The 13,121-nt window shown below is 35.3% G+C and overlaps 1 protein-coding gene across 2 annotated transcripts in view; it reads right to left on the minus strand.

Moving 5' to 3' along the window:
* Positions 1–6: 6 nt before the first annotated feature.
* Micu3 (mitochondrial calcium uptake family member 3) overlaps positions 7–13,121 on the minus strand; it is a gene marked incomplete in the record, with an annotated part of 89,576 nt that continues 76,461 nt past the window's right edge. For both annotated transcript variants that reach the window (XM_029569032.1, XM_008844520.3), the window contains 5 exon segments: positions 7–2,501; positions 5,172–5,240; positions 6,851–7,008; positions 8,940–9,048; positions 12,565–12,736. In XM_029569032.1, the coding sequence (XP_029424892.1) occupies positions 5,172–5,240; positions 6,851–7,008; positions 8,940–9,048; positions 12,565–12,736 (508 nt within the window).

Consider the following 13,121-nt stretch of genomic DNA (forward strand, 5'->3'; position numbering starts at 1 on the left):
TCCAGTGAAGTATTTTTGCCTTCTATTTGATATAAGAAAGCATTTAAGAGTGATATGAAGGAAATCACTGTAATTTACTATTATCCCCCTGCATTACTTGATCAGAATATTTTATTTACTCTCATTTTTTATAATATCTTGTGGACTTATAAAAAGATCCACTCACAATAAAACAATAAAGAATAATGATTATGTATGTGGTTTGGTGTTTTTCCTTGGGAGACTGAAAGAATCGTAAAGGATTTTAAAATAAATTAATTTAAAATTTTAATCTATAGGTACAAGATTTTCCATGAATGCATGATAAAATAATTTACAATCAGACCAATAATTTACAAATAGATCAATTTGTAATTTCAAAATTATTTCACTTCCCAGGTATTGCTGAGCACATTCCATGTAAAGTACAGAAGGCCTGAGGCGTGGGAAGTGAGCAGTCTGCATTGCTGCAGTCAGTCAAGTGACTCAGGCTTCAAAGCAGGTGAAGTTAAATTGCTATACTATATATGGGAATTAAATCTACACATTTATATTCCCATATTGGTACAATAAATAATACCAGTCAAAGAATGTGAAAAGTCTGAAGAACAAAATGAACACTAATAACATTTTCTTGGAAATATATTATTTTTCTTTTCCTTAAATATTTTATTTATTATTTTCATTTTATGTGTATGAGTGTATTGCCTGCATGTATGTGTGTGCACCCATGTCATGCAATGCCGCGGAGGTCAGAAGAGGGCTTCGGATTCCCCTGGAACTGGAGCTAAAGACGGTTTGTAGCTGCCACGTGGGTGCTGGGACTCGAACCTGGGTCCTCTGGAAGAACAGTCAGTGCTCTTAACCTCTGAGCCATCTCTCCAGCCCCGGAAATATACTACTTTTATAAATAAGTTGACACAGATCAATTTCACATTTAATAACTTAGAAAAACAAAGCCAGTGTTTCTTATTTTCATATGCAAAAGCAAAGTACTAGTTGGAGTGTACATAATTTAAATATGCCTTAGAAAGGAAGAGAGATTAACTTATTAAATTCTTTCACATGCAATATGTAAATATGATAACTTAAACTCATTGCGTTATAGTATCCTTTTAAACTAAATGTTATCTATTAAGTATTCTAAAATTATTTCTCAATGTAGAAATCTAGTTTTTGATCTTTTTTTCTTTGTATTTTTCCAGTGTTGGGAACTGAACCGAGGGCCTCAGGCATGTTAGGCAGCAGTGTACCACCAAGCTATCTTCCCAGCCCTTTTCTTTTTCATCTATAAACAGGTTTTCACTAAGCTGCTTAGGGTGGCCTTGGGTTTGCTCTCTAGCCTAGCTCTCTAGGGCTTCAAGTTGTGATCCTCCTGACCCAGCCTCTGGAGTGAGCCTTTTCAACAGAAGTTTTATCTTCCCTTTTAGGACATACTGTTTTGAAATAATGAATTATATTTAAATGATTCCTTACTATTTGCTGTTTGCATCAATTTTGTATGTGGTCCTTTTTGAAGAAACAAAGCATTATTTTCTATATAACTATGCATCAATCTTGTAGCCACTTTATATTAGTCTTTTACAACACTCATTTTGATGCTACAGACATAGATTAACAATATCCAATAAGTTACGAATATCATTTTTTACTAGTGTTAACATACCACTTACAATCAAGAGCAGAACTGTCCACCCACAGTGATAATGATCACGATTATAACTGCCCTTGCTTCTAACTATCACTATGGATCATTATTTTTTTGAAAAAATGTCTAAATCTCTTCATACATAAAATATGTGACATCTTGTTTGCTTGGTACAAAAACAAAACATAACACAAAGAATAGCAGAAACAAACAAAATAATAAAAGATTTACACAAATTATACAATATGTTACATAGTTTTAAAAGTTGAAAATACAATGTAAACCATATTATTTAATAACTTAATTTCCACTTGTTTTCAAAAACTATCTCAATACAATTAAAATCCAGATAAATAATAGGGATTTACTAACAACGGTAAGGGCCCAAGACAAATCTGAAGCAACAGTCATTTTGTGAAAACTCATTCACAGTCCAAACCAGCAGAAAATGTGTTCTCCGTTTTCAGGTTGTCTATATGCTATCATTGATAAATTATTCTGAAATAATGGAAATTTCTAATAAATAAATAAAAAATTTAAGTCACTGGAACTACCCACATACTCTGAAAGGAATGGAAAAAGTGCAGAGTTCAATAAATCAAGGTCAAAGTTCAACTTGATTATACTTAACAATTGCAGTAAATTTTCTTTTGGTGGTGCCGGGGACTGAACCCAGGGCTAACATCTGTAGGAAGAAGATGCATTTTTATCTGTTTGATGTTCAAGCACTCAGTTTAAGAAAAAAAATTCAGTGTTTCACCGATTTCTTTATTTTCCGCATGTTCGGATCTCAGACGTGCATCCTCTCTCAGAAATTTTGCTTCTTGCATTTGTCACATATATTATACTCCTCAATCTTCGTTTTTAGGAGTATCTATTTTTAAAAAATGCAAAAACATTTACTTAGGATATAATTCAAGGTGGTGACATTAATCAAAATTCTTATAATTATATGAAAACAAATATCCAATTAAAAATAGTCCACATAAAGTATAAGAACCAAATATTTAACAAAAACTTCAGTTTAAAAGCCCTTGACTTTTAAAAATTACATTTATTTATTTATTATTTATGTGTGTCTGTGAACACACTTGCATGCACAGTGTTCCATGGCATGCATGAAGGAGTAAGTTCTCTACTTGCACCATGTGGATTCTGGGGAATGACTAATACTCAGCCCATCATGGTTGCCTTTACCCACTGAGCCATCTCACTGGACCAAGTTAGCCTCTGAAGTGCTGGGACTGACCACGGCCGGCCTCCAAGTCTGTGTTGTTTTATAAACTTTTCTAACACTCAGTTTTAGAAAGATATAGAAACTGGTGATGATTTTGAGCTATGGTTCTATGTACTATTATGTAGTGTCAATGTGATGTTAATACAAGTAGGTTGGCGATACTACATACAAGATGAATAAATGGGATGGCACAACTTTTCAGTGCATTGTTTAAGGTTCATACGGCAGTATACAGTTCTTAGAAACAGAAGCAAGGAAGACCCCACTTCTTTTGTTAGTTCAATTGTAATGGTTACCTTAGATGAATAAAGAAGCCTGCTTGTCTCTAAACATTTTAGATTACTACTTCCAAAAGTGGATTCCATAAAACACTAGCTCTCAAAGCTACTATGCAAAATACTGATTATTGGCAGTTTCTCCTTAAAAAGATGAAATACAGCATATTGAGATTTGATCAATTCTATGGAGAAAGTATCTATTTAACTTTTTATTACATGTCTCAAGCTTGACAAAGTGTGATGGCTACTGTTGTCCACTTGACAAAATTCAGAATCACCCAGGAGACAGCCCTCTGGGCATGCCTTGGGGGGACTTCCTAAGTGGTGTATTTGAGTTGGGAAGACTTGACATTCTCTGATTGGGATCCTGGGCTGTACAAATGGGGAAAGGGAACTGAGCAACAGTATTATTCATTGCTCTTTACATCCTGACTGTGGAGGCAGTGTGACAGCAGTTTCAAGTTCCTACTGCCTTCCTGCCAGGTTGGACTGTCCCCTTCAACTCTGAGTCTGAATAAACCCCTTCTCCCCTAACTTGCTTTTGTCAGAGCATTTTATCACAACAGGAAAAGAAATAAGACACAAAGCAACTCTTATCTTCTTTTAGAAAAATATGTACCGTATCCTGAGGAATCACTTTGGGAAATAAAATTTTTCACTCAAACTTGATGAAAATAGCAAGACATATATATGAGACTATACTTACACTCATTTCTAAATAAACAACAAAGCCTCCATTATGGAAACCTAACTAGTAAGAATGCACAACTGACCAAAATTACACAGTTATAACTGACTTTTCAAAGGAAAACCAAACTTCATGGTAGAGATTAACAAATTTGAGATATTTCTTTGAGTCAAATGAAAACAGGAAAGATTGCCTGACTCTTCCTCAATTGTTACAATGTAGAGTAATATAATAATAAAAAAGATGCTTTTACCATAAAAAAGAATGAAGTTCAAATCCTGGTTTATCATTCAATAGCAAGTTATCTTGGGAAATCACTTGCTAATTATTTATTTTTTTTCCTGTTTTAAATGAGTTATCTAATCCCAGTACCACCGGTTGCAAAATCCTATAATCCCATACTCTGAAGGCAGAGGCAGGAGGACCCTGGGTTCAAAGCTAGCTGAGTTATATCGTAAGGCTCCTGTCTCTTAAAAATCAGGAGCTGGAGATATAGGTCAGTGGTAGAACATCTGCTTAGCATGCCCAAGGACCTAGGCTTAATCCCTAGCACTGCAAAGAAAGGTGAGAAGCATATCTACCTGTGAGAATTAAAGCTCTTATAAAGTATAAGAATGCAGGCACCTAAAGTAAAGAAAATAGCTGCCATTCTTGTAGCAGAAATTTAGAATCACGATTCCCCCAAAGGAATGGAAATCTTCCTTAGGTGCTGATGAGCCTATATTATAAAAGTACAACCTGGGTTTATTATATTGTAGCTGTACATGTACAGAACTCAAGTTTAACATAAAGCTTAAAATTTTTTCTCCCTCCCTCTTTCTTTCTCTACTCTTTCCTTTCCTCCTTCTCTGTCTCTGTCTCTCTTTCTCTTTCTTGAGACAGAGTCTCATGTAATCTGCTCTGGCCCAGAACTTGCTTTGTAGCTGGGGATGATGCTGAACTTCTGATTTTCCTTCTTCAGCTTCCCTGATGTTGAGGTTACAGGCATGCACCATTCTACCTGGTTTATGTAGTTCTGGAGATCGAACCTCATGCAGTGCATGCTAGGCAAGCACTCTACCAACTGAGCTATGCCCTCAGCTCTTTGGCAGACAATTTTTAAATCAAGACATGGTAACTGCCTACAAACAGATTATAGGTAATAATTACATTTCTTTCAGCTCCTTTCTTCTCTTGTGTTGCTTGGGACTGAATCAGGGCCTCTCATGTGCTATGCATGACCTCTACCACTAAGCTCTAACTTTAATCCCTTTGCAGCTATTGTTTAAATGTTATAAAAATAAGGTATGACTTATTCTTGATTATTATTAGGCAAATTAAGACAAGGATAAGTTGACATACTTATCTGCTATGAAGTTCTTTTTTTAGGCACGATTTGAATGTTGGATACTTCTGGACTGTTTTATAACCCTGTGGAATAGAGGATAAAAAGTGTCCAAATGTATGAAAGGGAAAATATAGCATAATTTCACTTACATATTGACTCTCTAAGCTGAACTTATAGAAGTGGAGCAGACTGCTGGTTACTAGTGGCTGGGAGTGTTGGTTGGGGCAGGAAGTTAACCAGTGGGTATAGAGTTCCAGTTAGACAGGAGAATGAGTTTTCAAGATCAACTGCACAGAATGGTGATCATAGTTAATAATCATGAGTATTTCAAAAATGCTTAAACAATACTTATGTAGAGTTCCATTTTGTTATCTGCAGTATATTTTCAAATAATATATGGTTTATGTTCTTTAATGTTTCCTTCCACATTATATATTATCTATTTATAAAATTATAAATAAGAAATCACCAATATTGATTACCTATTTTTAAAAAATAAAGTCTCTTTTATTTAAAAAAAGACTTAAATGGCTCCCACTACAAACAAGTATGAGAGTATAACAATTAGATTGATATAATTATTCTACAAATGTATTCATAAACAAGATACTGCATTTTACCCCATAAAAGTATGCAATTAATATTCATGAGTTACAAATGAAGAAAAGCAAACTGTACAAATACAGACAAGATGGTATGGGGCCAAAGATACACACTATCTAAGGAGAAATAATCATAACACATGAGAGAGAAATCAGTGTCAACAGTTCAGAGCTAGTTTACACTGAATTTAATCTTGTTACTCTAGCATTTCCGAGGAAAAATCACCAGCTTTCATTGTACATCCTTCCGGGTGTTTGCAGAATCAACTGAAATGCCACCTAGGGAACCACTAGGTGGCAGTGAAGTACAACAGCATCTTTTCTAAGTGCTTGGCTTGAAAGTCATGAATACACTAAAATGAATCTGGATTTTTTTTCTATAAATGGATTTTTTTCTGCTTAAAAAGTGCATGATACTTAAGAATATCCATGTCAAAGAAAAAATACTGACTGAACCGTTATTAGTTTTTTAACAGGAGTTTCTCCTTTGCCATTTCTGAACCATCTATAAATATTTTACACACAAACATTTACTGCGCCACATTGTAGTTCACATTTTAAAGGATGACTTTTAGAAAAGACAGATGGATTCCTACTGATTAATTTTTAGTAGGTCAACAGGAAAAAATAATTCAGCAGACAAAAAATATTTTCAGTTTATTTTCCACAATGAATATGCACTGACTTAAGAGCCTCAAGTTCCCTAAAGGAAATGTGTCTCATAGGAAATGAGAAATGGGGATGTTTCCCTATTTACTAGTAAGTCTAAAAAGCCAATGTGAAGACTACATTAAAAAGGTAATACCAAAAAAAAAAAGCAATACCTTCCCCCCAAAACTGCAAAAAAGACGTTTGCCTAAATGAATATGAAACTGAATTTAAAATCAAATTGATTTTATATATTTTTAAAAGAATAATCTTTCATCACTTTAAACTGTTTTGGACTATAGGTAGGGTCGATAATCTTAATTTCCAAATAAACCATTTCATAACTTTAAAGTTCATGTAAATTTTTTCTGAACTTAGATTTTTCTTTTCCTTCTGATTTAAAATATTATCAATAGTCTTATAGGCTTGATCTGCAAATTTACCCGGAATCCTCTATGGAGTCTGTCTTTCATAATTCCAATAAATTCTTTATAACTTAATTGATCATCTTTGTCGACATCAAAAATCTTGAAGACAGTGTTCACTAAATGTGGTGAAAGTTTCAGTCCAGTAGCTACGTAGACAGCACGTTTAAATTCATCTAGATCAATGTTACATAAAAAGAAAAAAGTAATTTTTAGTATATGAAGTTAATTACTGAAAAAGTTGTAAAAAGTTCTAAACATGAGTCATGATGATATGATACACAGTATGTGAATTTTCATTTATCATGCTCTCTTCATTAGGGAGTAAGACATTTTATGGTTTTAATATAAAGAGCAAGAAGGTATATTTTATGTTAAAAATACATTCACAACCAATGAATTCTTAATGAGTACCTACTACCAGTACTTGATACTTTAGAAGTTATTAAGGTAAGTTCTCAAGAAATAGTTCAGATGAGAGATGAGACACTTGAAGAGATAACCATTACACTTTGTGCACATGCCAAAAATGTGCTCTGAGAATTTACAGGCAAGTGACTGCTTCTGAAGTGTGGAGTAGGGAAAGGGAAAAGGGCTATGTTTTGAAAGGCTCTGATTTTATATTTGAGCTAAGTCCTGAAGATGGATGGTTCCAGCAGTGGAGAAGAGAAACGGCAGATGAGGTGACATGAATGGACATGTGTCTTGGAGATGAGATGAGATCATAGAGTATGTCTACAGAATAATGAACAGTGTGGGTTAAACAGAACACAGGGACATAGGATCTGGGGAAGCCTGGAACAGATGGTGAGGTAAGGAACTATAGGCTCTTCAATGGGCAACTGGGAAACTTTAGAGTTTTCTATAACAGCCATGCCAAAGAAAGGTTAATTTTTGTTTTAGGAGATTCTCCGAGTTTCAGCAAAGCTGGTGGAAGGAATGCCACATAGGTGTCCACTACAATAAAATCCCTTAGTGAAGTGCTCAGTGGTGCTAGTAGCGGCAAAAGTAAAGGAACACATGCATAGTATTCCCAGAACCTGAAAAGTAATACAATCAATTTCCCCCTCATTTTCTAGTTCCACAAAACAAAAAAAGCAAATTTCTGCTCTGAACCAAATAAACTGATAACCGTTTTTTTAAAAAAAGGTTTATTATTCCAGTAAAGGTTTGTATGTGGAGACATGCCTTCCAAAGTTCAAACATGGAGTTTAGAAAAAGGACAAAATATGAAAAATCAGGTTTCTCTTACTCAGCGAATAAAATGGGCACTGCATATGTCTTTTAAAGCTGGTAGATTTAACCCAAGCACTTACTGGTCAGTACTTCACTGTTTTTGAGAGAAGTAATTATCAACATTTAGGGATTGTAGTTTGGCTATTCCCTAGAATTTGTTTTTTTAAAAAAAACCTTCAAGATTATAATTTGAGATCTAACATACTAGATTTTGGCAGAGGCAAGTAAAATAGCCGTACAGGCACAAAGTCAAAGACGCTATTAGGTAAAATCTTAAAAAAGGACATGGCTATTGAGGGAAGAGAATCCTAGGAAAGGATTTGTCTTGTTAACCAGCCCACAGGGAAGGAATGAGCTGGTTTTGAGGACAGCTGTATTTCAAGTTATATGACAGCTGCATTTCTTTGTAAATTAAAAAAAGATAATCAACTGCTTACACCATCCTCAAAAAAGGCTAAGGTAAGTCAGTGGCTAAGTGGCTCTGCTCATAGAGTTCTGGTTTCAGAGCAGGGATATTAAATACTATGAGAATCTACGGAGCTGGCAATGGCTAGTGCTATCTTCACAGGTAGACATGTGTCCCTTGGTATTGCCAAGTGGGTCATGAGGCTTCTTCTCCTATACCTTTTAAGTAAACATCATTACTTTGTCCTCATAATATGAAATTAAGGATAAAAAATAAATTCAATAAAATGCCAGGACATTTACCTAACCTTTTTTTCCTTTCAAGTTTCAGAACTGATTTCTTAGAGAATGTATAAAGCCAGACTTTCAGGTAAGCTGATGCATGATAAAGCATATCTAATTAACCTGTTTCTAAAATCTCTAGAAAAAATGCAGAATCTTTAATTTTTGAAGAGTGATTACTTACCTTGTCCTATTGAGCGGCTTGCAAAGTTATACATATTGAGGGCTATTGCAAAGTCTTCTAAGTTGTTCAGAAACTGGAAAAATGACCTGAACTCATCAAATGTGATGCCCTATTTCAGGAATATAAATGTGAAAAATTAATATTGACAAATTTACTAAAATAAGTGCAATGTGCTTATCAGAAGAGAACAGACCAGGCATCTGCAATATGTTTCATAAGTAAATACTTCCAAGGCATATTTGGAAGTTTTCTTCAAATAGAATGTCAGATTCTCTCAAGACTTACTACTACTGGGTGCCACCACAATAAGAGGTGAAATATTTTTAAATACTATGTCAACATCAAGTTCCAAAAAATGTGATAAAAATGCCTGAATGTTTCCATTGAGCAAATCATCTAAATACAACTTTTAAAACCTGAAAGTATGGTAGTTAAGGAAAAAATACAGAAATGTTTGCTTTGCATATGTATTCTGACACGATTCAGCATCATGTTATCAATGCAATTATAATGACAATGCAAAATCAAAATGCTGAGGGTTGTCAACTGTTGTCTTAACTGGATTATTTCAAGTCATGATGCTGCTTCAAGATGTCAGTGACTGCAGAGAACGGCACCCAGAGGACAGCAGGAGACAGGGTCAAGGACTTCACTCGGAATGGCCTGTTCTGGGATGTCATACTCACAGGCTGAAATTCTATCACTGCTATATATACTTCAAACAGGAAAGTTATTTGAAATAAAAATAATGTATCTTACAGAATACATGTTCAGAGAAGATTAATACAATTAAAATAATTGGGAAAATATACAGAAAAGAGGAGCAAAGGGCCAACAGCTTACTTAGACTTAACCAGTCTTGACTTATTTTTTTTGTATTTCATACAGAACATCCCAAACAATCTTACTCATCTTTATACCCTTATCGCAAATAGCACCCTCCCATAGCTTCCTCCCCCCACTGGAGCTCATACACTCTATCATCCCTGTTACTGTCCACAGTGTTGTCAGTGCCCCCAGTCGTTCACCAGTGCAAGTCCATCCAGAGTCTAGTCAGCCTATCTGGAGTTCCTTGTTTTAGGAAGATCAGCTCTTCCTCATCTAGCAGCAATCAGTTGCCAACATTCCTTTAGATAAGTCTGCTGTTCATTTTCCCAGTTCTATGCTGGATTACTGTCTGGGAGTCTCTTGGGCCACCCTGGCCAACAACTCAAAGGAAGGTATCTCCTGTCTGGCATTGTTTCTTGTTATGTAGTCTTTAGCTATACACATGGACTCTTAAAGAAATATACTGCTCACTTTAATCTTTGGTTATACTTCCCTTTTGGGTGTTTAAGACCATACAGTTGGCTCAAATAAACCGATTTACTTTTACTCTTAAGGTCGTTTGGAGACCTGTTCCTCAGGGGTCACATGGGCTTGGGAGGAGCCTCTGACTCCTTTATTTACCAGTTCTATCTATGTGAAGATAAGTCAGAGATCCTGTTCTACCGTGGCTGGCTTCACTTGGAAGCATGGAGGAAATGTTTCCTGTGTTGACCTTCCTCTTTGTAGACTGGAAAAGGACAATACAACACAACAAAACCAGTCTTGACTTAAACTACAGGGGTAAGTAAAAGCAGAGCACTGACAAGGAAGTGCTGGAAAGCCAGGGAGCTACCGAGGCAGTGAGTTACCAGAACCAAGTTTAAATGTAAAGAAGACAACAGCTTCCTATCACTCTGTGCCACTCTTAGACTTCAGTCTAAGAACTCTTCAAGAACTCTTGTTCTTGGTCTCAGGTCTGACCTGCACCCAACTCTCCCTCTCATCACCTACTACTTTCCTAGTTATTTATGAAATGTCCCTCAGCACTTTCTCAAGTACACCAGGCTTGTTTCCACCCCAGGTCTTTGCTCTTTGCTGCTCTCCTGCCTGACACTTTTCAACCAGATTTCTACACAGCTCATTCCACACAGGCCCTCCAAAAAGCCATCTTTTCTGATGAGCTCTCCCTAACAGTCTACCTTTTTTTCTCCAGTCTTTCTCATACCATTTATAATGATCTGGAAGTATACTATTTTTTTGTTTACTTACTTTGTCTTTCTAGTAAGATGTCTCTAATAGAGAAGGATTTTGCTTATCTTTGTATTTTTTCATTTACATCTAGAATAGGGCATTACAGATGTTTACTGTCTGCTAGATAAGTGGATGGAAATGAAAGCATTTTATAAATGTAAAATGCCATCCAAATTTTAGCTTTCTCTCTTGTTTCCTTTACTGGGGAGAAAAGGCTGAGGTGTGGAAGGAAGTGAAAGACCAGTCCAGTGTAGCGGACATGGAGGACTGATTTAGAAAGCCCTGCCTGGTTTGAATCTGTACACAGGGTAAAGGTACCAGAAAAAGCCTTAGATTCCCATTTTCTAAAAGAAATATGTGAATACCTACAAGGTTGTCCTAAGAACTGACATGGCAATCCAGAAAAAAACCTCAACAGGCTCCGTCCTTATTGGTCCTAAAAACTTCCTGTTTCTATCGCAATGACTGTCATGCTTAAGATTCTGCTACCAATGAACAGCTGGCAGAAGCGGAATTTAGCTTAAGGGTTCTTAGTTTGAAATAACTTTAGATATAAACATTAGTTGTAAAAACAGTGTAATAGTTTCTATAAACTCATCATTCTTGCAATTTGACCATCTGAGTTACAGATTTTCATGTTTCCATTTAACAAAAGAAAAAGAAAGATAAAGTTCCTATATAATGCTATAGTAGCCTGAGTGGTATAATTTCCCATTTTTATTTCTAGGGATTTATCTACTGGTTAGGAAAATGCAGCTTAACAGGTAAAACAGATAAAGGTCTCCTGATTAAAAGACAATGTAAGCTAACAGCCAAATGCATCAAGACCCTTTTTCAATTTTCTTTAGTGGACTAAGTGTATCCATTCTAAACAAAGTCAAACTATTTGCAAGTTTTTCTTGGACAGATTAACCTGATCCTTCAATAAACACAAATAGAAGGCAATATATCCCAAACATCCCAGGCTTAAGGGGATACTTGTGACACCAGTTTCTATTTGGTTGCAATGAAGCATTCAAATACCACTAGATAATGCAACTGCTCAGAAGGGCTGACACCACATTTGCTACCAAGCAAATAGACAACCAGTTGCCCCAGGTTCTTAACCATTCATGCCATCCAAACTCTTTGAAAAGCCTCACTTTAGCTGCTGATAAGATCACTCACTCATCAACGACACTCTTCAAATGACCTTTTATGAGAAGTGGCATAGAAAGGAACAAAGTGTGACAGAAATAATGTCAATACAAACTTTTTATATGAAGTGATGTTTTTGTACTAGTCAAAACATGTAACTCACCAGAATTCTCTTGGAAAATATTAATAGCCTTAATTTGAATAAAACCACTAATAGCCTTAAAGAGTTCCAGTATTACTAAGAAATATGTGGCTATTTGGGATACGGAGGAAAAAGAATGAAAGAGGTATTCAAAGTATTTTTTTTTAATTTGCAGAGTAGCTAGGGAGCTAATAAAATGGAAAGGTATTTAATAAACCTACATAAATAGCATTTACAAGATATTTCAAGATAATGGATGTAACAAAACAAACACATGGGATTAGACACCTTTTCTTCAGGTATACTGTAGCGCACATTTTCCAAAAATACTGATGTATTTTCCACATTTGTATATCGTAGAAGAATGTGGGCAAAATCTTCTTCACTGATAGTATTCATTCCATTGGAGTAGGAAAGGAATTCTATTTCCAGAACTTCTGTCTGTAGGTTATCCATAAATCTGTGATAAAGGTATAATGAAGAAAGAATAAGATAAATATCTCGTCTTTACTACTCTACAAAAGGTTATATGGAAATGATTAATTGTATACTTAAGTCACTGTGGCATATTGAGACTAAAAGATTGCCAACAAATTTTCTTCTAAATACACAAGAGATAGCAATCCACAGATGATTTTCAAATAATCATTTGGTGACTTCCTATCAGGAGCATACCAGTTCTGGATGTACTGGAAACGGGCATTACACGGGATTTTCAGGTAAGATCAAAGGAGAAAAGCAGTATCCACGGCACTTGATTTCTCAACACCATTCTGATTTTAGCATTCTTTTTTAAATATATATTTTATTTATTTTATTTAATGTGTACGAGTGTACTGCCTGCA

Source organism: Nannospalax galili, unplaced genomic scaffold (assembly GCF_000622305.1).
Source record: "Nannospalax galili isolate Female #2095 unplaced genomic scaffold, S.galili_v1.0 scaffold242, whole genome shotgun sequence".
In the NCBI taxonomy this organism is placed as follows: domain Eukaryota; kingdom Metazoa; phylum Chordata; class Mammalia; order Rodentia; family Spalacidae; genus Nannospalax; species Nannospalax galili.